The 14,068-nt window shown below is 59.9% G+C and overlaps 1 protein-coding gene across 1 annotated transcript in view; it reads left to right on the top strand.

Moving 5' to 3' along the window:
• The window catches only part of LOC122099759 (VPS10 domain-containing receptor SorCS2-like), a gene marked incomplete at its 3' end in the record, with an annotated part of 197,048 nt that overhangs the window by 99,353 nt on the left and 83,627 nt on the right, over positions 1-14,068 (top strand). The window contains exon 5 of the mRNA XM_042670296.1: positions 4,226-4,293. Within this exon, the coding sequence (XP_042526230.1) occupies positions 4,226-4,293 (68 nt within the window). The remainder of the gene's footprint in view (positions 1-4,225; positions 4,294-14,068) is intronic.

Below are 14,068 nucleotides of genomic sequence, written 5' to 3'. Positions count from 1 at the left end.
CACACTGGTTTAGTAAGAAGGCAGAGGCGAGCAGCAGGTGTTGGAGGCTCAGGCAGGCACATGTGCATTTTTGTTGAGAAAGCGTTTTCCTTGGACGAGCTGGCGAGCCCAGGCTGGCGTGGGACGGGGCGTAGGAGTTTTCTGGTCTCCTGCTCACTCGCTTTTCCTCCAAGTCACATCACAGTTTTCCCAGATGCCATCCAGCTCCCTCACGCCTGCAGGGTGATCCTCAACCTGTCTGTTTTTAGCATCCACCATCCGGCCATTTCACAGGGAGGTGCGGCCCTGTGGAGGGGCACGGGCGGGATTCCATGGACGCTGGGTGTCCCCTCTGAGTGGGGAGCCGTTTTGGTCCCTTCTGTCGTGTGGGAAGCCCCCATTGGGAGCACTGTGGCTCCCACCCACCCATCCTCTTCCCAGGTCTCCATCCACAGAGGGGTGGAGAGGAAGAGGCGGTCCGCAGAGCGGCCAAGACCCTGTGTCTTGAGTTCTGTTCTGTCCCCTGATGGATGGGGACTCTGAGTCTTGGAGGGAGGCCTGTCCCGGGGACGTGTCTGCTCCTCAGGGAAGGCTACTGCCCTGGCCCGGCACAGCTCAGCTAGCACCTCTGGCCTTATGGACGGACAGATGGATGTGGCCCATTGCTGACTCCTGCAGCCCAGCCCAGACCCTCCCCCGGAGGGAAATCATCCCATGAGCCTCAGTGGTGTATGGGGAGCCATGTGCCTTATTAATATTTAATTAAACTAGGCTGCGTCTCATTTCCCTCTGGGCCCCACGGGGGGTCTCCTGAGAGCCTGGGCAGCTCTGGATGCTTCTGGAAGAAGACCTCACGCTCCCCATGGGTTGTAATGACGAGGGTGATTTCTCTTTCCGGTCTCCCGAGGCCTGGGTGGTTCTGCGCCTCTGGAGACGCAGAGCCCCGGGGATTCCTGTCCCCCGGCCGCACAGCGAGAACCGCGCGCCCGTGCTGCGCCCAGCCGTCCCGGGACGGGAGTGTTCGGTGAAACGCTCGCACTCTCTCTGCTTTTGCGTCTTCACTTGTGAGATGGGGAGGATGAGGACGGGGCCCCAGCAGCGCCGGAGCGCGGAGGCCGGGCGGGTGAGCCCGCGACACGGCGCCCGCCCATTCCTGTCCACGCTGCTCCCAGGCTGTGAGCCGAGACCCCGAGGCCTCCCTGGCTGTGGCCGTCAGTCCTGTCAGCCGCCTCCACTCACAGAGCGGACCGGAGCGGGAGGGTTTGTATCCATGCGGCCAGACGCCAAACCTGGACGGCCCGACCCAACCAGGGGCCTCGTGCAGCCTGCCACCCACCTCGTGGGGGTGCGGGTAGGGCTGCCCGGCCGTCCGGCTTCTCCAGCCCTTTCTAGTGAGTTCCTTACTGCAGCCCCCAGCAAGGCCGGCCCCAGTCTGCCTGCTCGGGACCTCCATCAGGCCCCCACACAGACGGGATGGAGTGAATGCCTGCGCAGAGGGAGGCCCCAGGCGGCCCCCGCCTGCTGATCTGCCTTACTTGGCGAATGCCGCCTGCATTTCTTCCTTTCCCCCAGCAGCTCAGGTGCTTGTTACAGACACACACTGTGCTGTGCCCAGCCCTGGGTCCCTACGCCCCGAGGGACAGGTGCTGTGAGCTGCGGGGGCAGGTGGATGCCGAAGGGTGGGTCTCGGGCTGCCCCGGAGGTGGGTGAGGATGCGCGCTGGATGTGGGCAGGAGAGGGAAGCTGGAGACGGGGGGCGTCGGTGAGGCCCCCGTGCAGAGTGAGGGGCGGCTGGCTGGGGCCCCCAGGAGGGAAGGGGGGGAAGGAGCCTTGCTGCCTGGTCACCCACACCAAGCAACCCAGTCCGCACCAGCAGGACTTCTAGAGAGGCAGCCCAGGATACCAGCGTCTAACCCCAGCAGGGCCTCACGCCCGCTTAGAGGCTGAGATCTGAGGAGGCTGGAGGCCAAGCCTGAGTCCGGATCACTGGGGCTCCGTGGGTTCTGATTTCACCTAGGACAGGACAAGGAAAACCGACTTTGAGACTCTTGCCAGCAGCCGTGCCCCGGCTCCTCAGATCTCCCCCGACATAAAATATAAATCAATAGGTTAAGAACACGCTTGTCTCCCGCTCATCCGGGCCCCGTCACTCTGCCTGCCTTTCTGTCTTTGGAGAATCGGCTCTGACTTTGGCAGGCCTTGAGCTGGTGAGAAAAAAAATCGCTTTGTTCCCGAGCGAGGCAGAGCAGATCTCCCCTCGAATGACAGGGCCTCACTTTTTTTCCTTTAATCATCTCTGCCTTTCACGCTGTCCCGTCTCTGCTGACACCCTCCCCTCCTCTCTCCCTTCTTCTAATCGCCGGGGGAAGACACACTTGATCAGCCGGCCTGATGCCCCCGGGGCCAGGCGCCCAGGAATCCAGCTCTCATAGGGGGAGGAGCCAGAGTGGCGGAGATGGCCGGTGTGGTGACCCAAATTAACCAGGCTACGGGCCACACCGCGGGCCCCAAGGGCGTCCCCGTCCCCCCCGGGTTTCCATGGCAACCGGCCCGGGAGGCGCTGCTAATGGGGACTGGTGGTGGGCAAAATGAAATTTGATGTACAGGAGAATGCAGCGGCCAGTGTAGTAATTGGGGATCAATCTCTTCTTCCCACGGGGCGTCGCATCCTCACTTCCGTGTTGGTTTTGTGTGTGCGTGTGTGTGTGTGTGTATTCACGCACTGGTTTTGAAAAACCTTGGAGTGTTCTTAAACACATCTATTTTCATTTTCTAAACTGCTGCCTTTTCTGCCCCGCTTTGTTCTTCAGGGGGCCGGTGCGTGGTGAATGGTTTAACCACAGAATAAAAGCGTGTGCGCGGTCAGTGATTTATGGGCCGCCTCGGGCTGTGTCCGCCGCCTGCCTCTCCCTCTGCTCCCTCAGCTGCCCGCTCCCCGTCCGCCGCCCTGTGGCCCGGGCAGTCAGGACGGCCTGGCCGCAGAGCAGCTGTTTGCAGGGGGCCCACCTCGGGGCACGCCTGGTGCGCGGCCCTGGCAGCCGAGCCTCAGCCTCTCTGCCCCTTTGGCCGCGGTTTGATTGTCTAGGGCAGGTGTTGAACGATTCCCCTCCTGTCTCAGGCCTGTGGATGGTGTGGGGAGGTCCCGGAGCGAGGAGGATTCCGTCTGGGGCTCTTGAGTTCTTTCTCCCTACCAAATCACTGTGGGGCATGCGAAGGGGGAGTACACCAGGGAAACGGAGGCAAGCCTCTCAGCTACTGGGGGGTTGGTACAAATCCCCAGCCAAGAGCCATCCTAGGCTGTGTAAGGTCTTTTCCAGAGGAGAGGAGAAAAGAAGGAGGAAGGAGAAGGAGAGGAAGGAGAGGAGAGGAAGAGGAGGAGGAACAAAAGGAAGAGGAGGGAAAGGAGGAGGAGGAGGAGGAGGAGGAGGAAGAAGAAGAAGGAGGAGGAAGAAGAAGAAGACCATGAGGAAGAGGAGGAGGAGGACAGGTTTCTCTGTAAAAAAAAAAAAAGAGAGAGAGAGAAGAGAGAAAGAGAGAGAAAGAGAGAGAGAAAAATGGAGCCTGGAAATCCGTAGCTCTGCTGTAGGCTCATGGAGTCCTTCTTTGGGGCCTGAGCTCAGGGCCTGGTCCCTATCCCTGAGCTTCTTTTGCTCAAGGCTGGGACTCTACCACTCGCTAGTTCTCTTTTTCTGTGTGTGTGTGTGTGTGTGTGTGTGTGTGCGCTGGTTGGTTGGTGATAAGAGTCTCACACACTTTCCTGCCTGGGCTGGCTTTGAATGGTAGCTGGGCTGACAGGTGTGAGGCCCGGCGGGCTCGGGGAGGGTCCGTCTGCCATCGTCCTCCAGGCTGCGTCTCCGCTGTTCGGGTGTTTGGTTGGGGCACTGTTGGGCTTGGCTGGAGCGGATGGGGTGCCTGCCTCCTGTCCCCGTCTGCGCCCGGCTCGTCAACGCTTATGTTTCCCCCACGTCCTCAGGAAGAGGAGAGGGTGTCACCTCCATGTTGGGGGTCCCTGTCTCTCTTTATTTGCCTACACTCTCCCCTTTGCCTTTCTTTCCCTTGCCAGGGGCAAGTATTCAGAGCAGAAACGAGCCCCGCGCCTAAAGTCTACGGCACAAAGGCCCTGGGTCACTTACCCTTGGGAGCCCCCTCCCCAAGAGCTCCCCCCAGTGCTGGGGTGGGGGAGGGGGAGCGTGCCTAAGAACCTTGAAACCCACTCATGTCCTTTTCCTTTCTGTTCACACCACAGGTGATCTTGATCCTGACGAAGTACTACCACGCAGACATGGGGAAGGTTCTGGAAAGTTCTCTGTGGCGGTAAGTCAGCCCAGGGATGGGCCTTTCTCCTCTTGAGCTGCACAGCATCTCCTGGGTGCTTGGCTGAGGAAGGCGACGAAATGCCCAGCTCTGGCTGCCCTAGGCATCGGTGGCCCGACACACACAGGGCCCTGGGAAGCCAATGGGGGTTTTGTCTGTGGACGGTTGGCTCCCTGGGGCTCCGGCCTCTCTCCCTGCTGTCCCCGACTTGCTTTTGTTTGCTTGGGGAATTCAGGTCAGTGCAATTTCTCTTTGCTGCACCCGCGGCTCCCACAGGCCCGAGCCCAGCCTCGCGGGGGAGGGGCGGGCTCCTTTCCGCCCCGCTTTAGAGCTGAGAATAAACGCCTCCTGCCCGGGGCGGGATGTCTCTTTCTAAGAGCACTGTGAATTCAGCTCGGGGACATCAGAGCGCCCTTTGATGCCTTAGAGGAGAGGAGAGAGAAGACTTCAGACATGTCACCTCTGTCCTGTCCCCTCAGGGGTGATGCTCTCCCCCTCCGTCCTGTCCTGTCCTGTCACCTCAGGGGTGACGCTCTCCCCCTCCGTCCTGTCCTGTCACCTCAGGGGTGACGCTCTCCCCCTCTGTCCTGTCCTGTCCCCTCAGGGGTGACGCTCTCCCCGCTGTGTTGTGAGGCTTTGCTCCCGTGAGGGTTCTGCCGCGCTGAGTGGCTGTGTTTCCAGCCAGCAGTAATGAGTTCCTTCTTCATTCCCTGCTGTATCTGGGGAAATGCCTGCCCACCGGGGTTTGTGTGACGTGACCACTCGGGAGGGGCGGCAGCCCGTCCGGTGTGTTCCTGTGGGGGTGGTGACATGTCTGGGGGGGGCGGTGGAGGCGGTGCCGGGCGGGGAGGGGTGGGTGCGGCTTTGCTGGGGGAGGGGTGGGTGCGGCTTTGCTGGGGGAGGGGTGGGTGCAGCTTTGCTGGGGGAGGGGTGGGTGCGGCTTTGCTGTCTCAGGCCTGGCACCCCCGGAGCCAGCTGGCCTGGTCATGGCTAAGGCCACTTGTCACCAGTAAGTCCTCACCGGCACCCGGCTGGGTCTCGGCCTCTGTGAACTCACCAGCCTTTCTCCAATTCCATCGCACTGCCGGGAAAGGGCTCGGCCCGGGGTGCCCTTCTGCAGGGAAGACAGGCTTTCCCGAGTGACCCCGTCTCTCAGGCTGGAGGCTAGCTCCCAGAGGGACTGGCATGGGGCATCGGGTGGGAGGACAGAAGCAGGGCCGGTGCTCATCCCCTGTGCGGGCGTGTGGGTCCTCTGGGGAGGTGAGGATGGGTTGAGGGCGGCAGCTCCTGGGCAGGGGGCGGGGGGGGGGGGTGTGTGCCTTGGGTGTTCTGTAGGTGGCCCGCGGGCTGCAGAGTGGACAGAAGTAGTCAGGTCTCCCACCCACAGACCCCTCCCTCGGCGACCTTGCTCGTCTGCCTCGTGTGGGTTGACAAGACCGAAAGCACTCGGTCCCATGCCCCTACCCCAGAAGGTTCCAGATCGCGTTCTCCTCCACTGCTGCAGCCGGAGGCAGGTGCTGGGGTCCGGGGCCCCTGTGTGCTGTGGCTTTGGTTCCCTCTTGGGTGTGTGGGGACTTGGCAGGGACAGCTCCCTGCCTGGGGCTGGTCTTCCTGATTGTCAGGCTTCCAGTAGAACTTTCCAGAAGCATCTGGAGAAGCCCACAGGCCAAACCACGCACTCCCCCCCCCCCCAGTTACTCCGCAGAGGGGCAGACAAGAGGGAGGACCGTCCCTGCTCTGTGCGGCGGGGCACAGGGGCCTGGACAGCGTCTCAATTTGGTTTTTCCCCAAAGCGAAGCAGCGGCTCTTAATTTCCCATGTTCCTTTCTCGTTGGCGTCTCCCACGCACACGCAGGCTGGTCTTCATTAAACATGCGGAAGCATCCCTCTTTTCCAGAACGCTCCCCCGTGCCCCACCTCCAGCCCAGGCGCGCTCTCTGGTTACGCCGTCTTTCGTGCCATGCTTGCTCGGCCGCCGTGTGCTCCTTTCCCCGCGTGGTCACCGGGCCTGGCCTGTGTCTTTCACGGCCACGGGGCTGGGCCAGCTGGTTGCAGCTTCTTCTCAGCCATGGCCGCTCCGAGCCTGCAGCACTCTGGTTCGTTGTATTCCCCGCACTGGGCTGGCCGGGGCGGGGTCACTGAGCCCGGGGGCTCTGGACTTAACATCTCTCTAAAACTTGCCAACTTGCTGTTCTGGTTCGCCTCCCCTTGAGTCCTGCCGAGGCTGAACCGTGCCCTGCGCTTAAGGACTGACCGCCGCCTTTGCTTCTGAGAAGTGGAGTCTGTTCTTGCCCCCACTCCCTGTGTGTGGGGACGTGGTGGGGTCGGGAGAGCACGCACTCACGGGGTTGTTAAAGACACACTTACTGGCTGCGCACCCAGCCTCTCGTGCCTCTCGAGAGCTCTCCTGCAGAATCAATGCACACGCTCTGAGGGCAGGTCTGGCTATTTGCATTCCAGAACTGTCTCTGGCAGATCTCGGCTGAAAGCATCTTTAATTGCCCTGCGCTGACAGGGGCCTCCGTGTGAGTAGCAGCTTCCTCCCGGCTTCCACCAGTGAGCCTTAGGCCCACCCTCCACCCCCGTTCCTGGGAATCCTCTGCCCCATCTCAGGCCCCTTGGAGCCTATGGAAGCCGGCAGGAAGGAAGGGCCGGAGGCTCCGGCCTGGAAAGCCTCTGGATGGATCCAGAGGGTTGAAGGTCCCTTTTCCTCTCCTGTCAGGCAGTGGTACCTAGACCCGCCCTCCTTACCGAACAGAGCTGGCTTGGGAGCCGCCGATCTGACTTGCAGCTGTCAGTGTGAGCGGCCAGTGCTGTGGCTGTTGCAATCGGCAGCTTCAGACTGGAGAGCTTGAAGCACAGGAAGCGCTTCCTCACCATCTGGAGTTCAGAGGCCCAAACCTGGTGTCACAGGGCGCTTCCTTTGAAGGCCCTGCAGCTCCCATGTGCCCTCCTCCCCGCCTGCCCTCCTCCCCGCCTGCCCTCCTCCCCGCCTGCCCTCCTCCCCGCCTGCCCTCCTCCCCGCCTGCCCTCCTCCCCGTGTTCCCTCCTCTCCGCGTCTTCCAAAGCACCTGACCTGACCCCAGGCTTTGGGGCCCAGCTGCATAACCCACGATGATGTCATCGTGGATTCTTCATCCCACCCACCGGGCGCCCTTTTCAAACCAGGCCCCATCTTAGGGGTGGGGCTCAGTGTGGCCATCAATTCTAGGAGCCAGGGTTCGCTCCCCAGAGTCTTCCGCTAACTCAGGAGTTGCACTCTGGATGCACTTGCCTGAGGGGCCCTTGATGCCCGGTCGCTCTGTCCCTCAGCCACCCTCCCCTCGTGTCTTCCTCCAGAGCTCCAGCCCAGCGTCTCTCCCCACCCCCGGCTCCCCTCCCCGGCTCCCCACCTCCTATCCTATCCTGTCTCCCCGCATGGCCCGGAGTCTTGAGAGGCACACACATCCCGCCTGCTTTCTCCTCCTCAGTTGTTCTCAGGGGCTGCCCTGCCCACCCTGGCCTCCTGACTGAATCCACTGCTGTCTGCCAGGCAGAGGCTGGAAAGTTGTTGTGGCATTTATGCCTTCTCCAAAACAGAGCCACGGTTACTGTGAACTAAGGAGACGCAGTGTTTGGAACACAGAAATGATGAGCAAATACTCCTCAAATGCCACCCCGAAGGAGCATTGCTAGGGCCAGCGCCTCTCTCAGTGACCAGGGCAGCGGAAGAGGGTCCCAGGACTCTCTGTTCTAAATCTGGGACTACCCCTAGGGAAGATTGGTCCCCTGGACACAGCGATGACCTCAGGCATCCCCAGGATCTAAGTTCCCCCACCGTGTTTTCATGATGGTCCGTTCCTCTTCCGCATTTTTAGATATCGATTCCCTACCTCGCTCCCACAATCTGTTGAACTGCAGCTGGTGTGTCCATGCTTTGTATTGGGAAGGAAAAACACCTTTCACCCCTCGGCAACCTCTGCTGGCCACCTGGGGGCGCTGTTGTTCCCAGTGAAAAGGCCCGGCCTAGCCAGCTCCGGAGGCTCTGATGCAGCCCCTCATGGTATTTCTGCGCCACCTGGGAGCCCTAGCAAGGCCAGGAGGCCAGTTAGCAGAACCTGGACCAAGCTGAGCTGTCTAGGAGAGGCCTGTGCTTGTGTTAGCGGGCTGCCTGGTGTGTGTGTGTGGCAGGTCCTGGCCCCCAGCCCAGATTCAATCTCAGATACAGCTCTTTTCCCAAAGCAGCTCCCCTGCGTACTCAGTGCCCAGGAGCCCCAGCGTGCTTTGGCACATCACCCACTGAAGTGCGGGTGTTGTTTATGGACCGTCCCCCACCTTTGCCTACCATTGGTAGAACATGAGTCAGTTGGGAATGGAAATTGTCAAATCACAGGATGCCTAGAACCAAGCAATGAGTATTGAATGGACAGATGGATGGATGGGTGGATGGATGGATAGATAGATGGGTGGATGGGCAGATGGACAGATGGGTAGATGAATAAGAAAATAGATGCATGGATGGATGGATGATGGACAGTTGTGTAGGATGGATGGATGCACGGCGAGACGGATGGATGAATAAATGGATGAATGGATAGATGGATGATGGATGGATGGATGGATAGCTAGATGGATGGACAAATGGATGGATGGATGGATGGTGGACAGTTGGTTAGATGAATGGGATGGATGGGTGGATGAATGGATGAATACATGGATGGATGATGGATGAGTGGACAGATGATGGATGGTTGGGTAAATGAATGGGATCCATGGGTGGGTGGATGGATAGATGGACGAGTAAATGTATGGATGGCTGGGTAGAGAGGTGGATGGATGGACGGATGAACTTCAGCAGCAATGCTTTGTCGCTGCTCAAGACTGTTCTTGAGCCAGGTGCAGTGGTTTACCTCTGTGATCCAGCTACTCAGGAGTCTGAGATGGGGGAGATGGGGGTTTAAGGCCTACCTAGGCAAAGCATTCCATGAGATCACATTTCAACCAAGGGACAGCGGGCGTGGTGGCAGGGCCTGTCATCCCCGCGACACAGGAAGCACAAACAGGAGGCGCGTGCGCCGGGCCAGGCTGAGCGAAAGGCAAGACTCTACTGTGTAAAGAGTCATTAAAACAGAAGAAGGGCTGGGGATGTGGCCCCAGGGGGAGAGCGCCTGCCTAGCAAGCCAGCACAAGGCCCCAAGTTCGTGTGGGTGTTGGAGGAGTCTGGCTCCAAATCCCTTACTTTAAATGTTATCATTCCAGTTCTTGATCCTCACAGGAATCTTGGAAAGTGTTAGAAGAGGCACAAAAATAATGCCCATGTGAAACCCACCCCAAGAGATTAAAACTATTTTTTTCTTTTCATTATTACCTTTACACAGCTAAAAACTATTCACATCTGAGATGAATCTTCTTGCCAGTCTTCTTAGGATGCAAATATATACGTGTTTTATAAATCCCAAATCCCAAGGGAATTATGTATTAAACATTTGCTGACGCTTTGACTTATTTTTACATCTGCTATTTTTAATGGCTGTATAATATACTCTCACTTGCCGTTGGTTTTATTTATTTAGCCCAATCCTCATTTTTTAAAGACATCTGAGTCACTTTTACTTTTTACTAATGCAAAGATGCGGGAGGGAGGTGGGGAAGCAAGGAAGATGTCCTTGTGTGCGTGTGTCTGGAGAGCCGGTGTGGGCGCGGGGTTTGTCTGAGGCTGCCAGGGGTGCTGCTGGGGTGAAGGTGAACGTGAAGCCTGCCTCCCTCCGTGCTGCTGCTCTGGCTGTTGTAGAACTCTCTCACGGATGCAGGCCTCTGGCCTGACTGCCGAGGCCCAGCCATGGGCAGCTACTCTCTGGGGCCTGCCTGTGCCGTCCACTGCTAGGTCTCAAAGCCTCAAGGCCTGCCCCAGATCTTGCAGAGAACCGGCCACTGATGATGGCATCTGCTCCGGTGTGAGGCCTCTGTCCTCTCCCACGGCGGCAGGATGGGCTCTCCTTGTCCGACCTTGGAAATGTCTCTGAGGGGTGGTTAGAAATGGATGAAGTAGAGCAGGTGGATGCCACGCAGGGCTGCAGGGGTGCAGCGTGGCGGCTGGGGCAGTGTCTGGGCCCGGGGACCGTGGGGCCGTCCAGGCTGCTCTGGGGGATCTGTGAAGTCACCGGGAAGTCAGGGCTTCAAGCGACACACTTTATATCTTGTGATGTGTGGCCACAGTTCCATCTGGATGAGGCCAGGCCTGGTCCACGTTCCCGCTGCAGGCTCTCTCGGACTGTCTGTTTTCTCCGAACCCTGGTCAGGTCCCTACCTGGCTCCCTCCGGTTTCTACTGGTTCTCTGAGCTCAGCAGGAAAACCTCCCTCTTAAGGATGTTTTCGAACCTTGATACTCAGATTTCAGCCTCCTGTGTTGCTAGCACTACAGCGTAAGTCGCCAGCACCCAACTAGAGCCATTTTTACTCTTTTTTTTTGGTCAGTCATGGGGCCCGAACTCTGGGCCTAGGCACTGCCCCTCAGCTCTTCAGCCCAAGGCTAGCGCTCTACCACTTGAGCCTCAGCACTACTTCCAGCTTTTTTTGCTTATGTGGTGCTGAAGAATCGAACCCAGGGCCATGATGCACACGAGGCGAGCACTCTACCACTGAGCCCCTTTCCCAGTTTTTAGATCACACAACTTTGCAAATATTTTGTCCTCTCAGTCTGCCCTGGAGGTGGGGCGGGGCGGGGCAGGGCTCTGTGCTGGAGCCTGCACTGGCTCTAGCAATTTTTTTTTTTGGTTGGTCATGGGTCTTGAACTCTGGGCCTGGGCGCTGTCCCTCAGCTCTTCAGCTCAAGGCAAGCGCTCTACCACTTGAGCTACAGCGCCACTTCTGGTTTTCTGGTGGTTTATTGGAGATAGTCTCACAGTCTCTCCTGCCCTGGCTGGCTTTGAACCACGATCCTCAGATCTCAGCCTCCTGAGTAGCTTGGCTGTAGCATTTAAGTTGGTAGTGGGGAGGAAGCCACAGGCCTGGGAGGTGGCTGCTAAGCCACAGCCTAAGAGGCCGCTGGGGGGGTGGGTATTGGCTCTAGACCCCTCCCACATCCTTCTCCTGCAGCACCCATGAGTGCAAAGTCCTGGCTCTCGTGCTCCTGGGAAGGGGCTGTGGGGATCCAGGGCCCATGCTTTATATCCTGCGTATGTGTGCCCACACCTGCGCTCACACGTGCACACACACATGCACACACACGCATACACAATGCGCTTGGCCTGTGATCCATGGACAGACCCAGATCTCCTGTCCTTTTGCATTAGAGTCACTCTCAGCCCTGCAGATTTATCATGTTTTAATAAAACTCCCTGAGTGGTAAATGTATGAAGCCCCTGTCTGTGTTTCCTATTCTGTAATAAAGCTCGCTTGAATGAGCTTTGAAGGATGGAGCTGTAAACCTGCCCTCTGCGTTCAGGGACAGCGCGGCTGGAGCTGGCTGGGGCTGGACCCTGGCTTTGGGCTCCCGATCCACAGGGCTGGACGCAGCCCCTGCGTGCCCCTCAGCCCTGCCCCCTACCCCTAGGTAAGCAGGCAGGGTCTCGGCCTCTCCTCCTGGGAGAAGTTTGCAAAGCCCAGGAGCAAGACCTGCAGCGTTTTTATTAAGTGGTGAGCATCCTTATCTGTGGGGTGAGAGCTGAAGTTAAGGTTTGAGAGAATTCTCGCTGTCCCTGCTCTGCCCTGGAGGAGTGACCCTGGACCATGCTCAGGGCCCCCAGCCAGTTCCCCCCCTCTCCGGGGGCTGTTTCCCCCCGGAGCTTTGCTGAGGGAGGCCGGCAGCTACTTACAGGTGTTTTTGTGAGCCCCTCAATGAGATGACCCCCCAACTGTGACCTTGACCTCTCCGACTGTGACCTTGACCTCTCAGACTGTGACCTCAACCTCCCCTAGACTGTCATTTGACCTCCTTCAGACAGTGACCTTGACATCTCCCCAATGGTGCCCTTGATTTCTGCCCTCAGACTGGCCCGGGCCTCCCTCTCCTTACCCCCTCCCCCCGCCCCCAGCATGTGGCTGGATGGAGTGGGCTGGGCTCCGTGGAGTGGGTCTCTCTTCTGCTTGTGGCTGGGCTCACGCATGTGTCTGTGGTCAGCAGCTGGTGCTTCGTAGGGTCACGGGTGCTGGCCTGCCCCCCTAGGGTGGATGGCAGGGAGACGGGCCTGTCCAAGGCGCCGGCCTGTGGCGGTCTGGTGGGGGCACCTGGCCCTCTCCACCTCACTCAGCGGCTGGTGTGAGTCTGCGTCCAGGGAGGTCCTGCGGCTGGCGGTTCCCCTGGGACCAGGGCCTGCTGAGTGTGTGACCGTGGCGCGGGGACAGCAGTACAGCCCCGATGTGTGGCGCTGGACGGTTTCCATGGCATAAAACATTCCCATCCCAGCCGGCAGCAAGCTGCCAAACTGATGTCATCCCGTTCAGCGTGGGGTGCGGGGTGAGCCGTTCCAGGCCCGCACGGTACCCGTGAGGGAGCGCCCAGAGTCCCACGGGGCTGGCTGGGTCTGGGGACAGCCACTGGGCAGGACACCGCTGGCCTGGCAGGACAAATGGACCTTAACCGCTCCCCCTGCTCCCCCCCCACCAGCCTGGCTGCTCACACTTTGCAGGGCCGTGAGTGAAGCGCAGGTGGAGGGCGCTGGCCCTGCATTGCTGGTTGCAGGATTCTGGAAGTCCTGCCTGTGCCTGCAGAAAGCCCTCGGGACCTGGCACGTCCTGGGCAGGAAGGACGGAGGTGCCCTGCCCCTCTGAGCTGCTCCCCCCGCTGCCGGCGTCTTTCAGCTGCTGGCGACTGTCTGCCCAGCTCAGCCTCACCCGGCCTTGGGCTGTGTCCCCCCCCCCCCCCGTTTCTAACCCGCACCTCCTTGTGGTGCAGGGGTGAGGCCTTCTGCTAGCTGAGCCCCCGGCCAGGGCACCCGCGCAGCTCCGCAGCCCAGAGCCCCTGCGCTGGCCACGGCTTTGCACAGAAGGATCTTGGGGTGCCCGGCACCGCGGTGGGTGCTCTGCATTTGAGGGCTCCGTCCATCCTCCCCCACCACCCACCCCACGCTGTCACCACAGACACAGCAGCAAAGCCCGGTGAGTTCCTCAGGCCGCGGGGCCCACGGGGGTCCGTCCTGGTGCCCTGACAGCCACGTGGCCTCTGCCGGCTCCAGAGTCCTCAGGGCTGGCTGGTGGCCTTGACCACCTCCCCGGGGGCTGCCCCATCTGCACAGGACCCTGGGTATGGGGTCTGGGCTCCTGCCAGGGGCGGAGGTCCCCTCCTCCTCTCTGGCCTTCTTCCCTGTGTGTTGGGAATGGCACCCGAAGGACCGGCTGGGCTGGGTGTCTGTATTTTGCAACCCCGCCCACTGGCCTGAACAAATGGCTGAGTGCTGCGTGCTGTGTGCTGCGTGGGCTCCCGGGCCACCTGCCAGTGTTTCTGGTTCTTGCCTGGCTTGGTGCAGGCTTTGGGGGGAACAGGAGGGCCATGCCCAACATTCCACAGTGGGAAAGGGGGAGGTAGGCGGGAGATGGGGAAGGGAGGGAGGAGGGAGGGAGGAGGGAGGGGGAGGGGAGGGCCCAGCCCATCCTCAACACTTCCTAGGGCCTTCCTGGAGTGTCAGCTTTGAGGACCGGCGCTGGCATAGCCTGGGGTCCTGCAGAGAAGGGCGCAGCGGCAGGCTGGGTCCAGGAGCAGGGAGAGCCTACATTGTGCTATGGTTTGCGCTGCAGGGCGCTGGGGTATGAGGGCATGTGCCCCCATCTAGCCCTTCCTCTTCTGATTCCAGAAGGGAA

The sequence above is a fragment of the Dipodomys spectabilis genome, unplaced genomic scaffold, assembly GCF_019054845.1.
Source record: "Dipodomys spectabilis isolate Male_0828 unplaced genomic scaffold, ASM1905484v1 ptg000532l, whole genome shotgun sequence".
In the NCBI taxonomy this organism is placed as follows: domain Eukaryota; kingdom Metazoa; phylum Chordata; class Mammalia; order Rodentia; family Heteromyidae; genus Dipodomys; species Dipodomys spectabilis.
The sequence above is the reverse complement of the archived record's forward strand: the minus strand, read 5'-3'. Positions and strand labels throughout refer to the sequence as shown.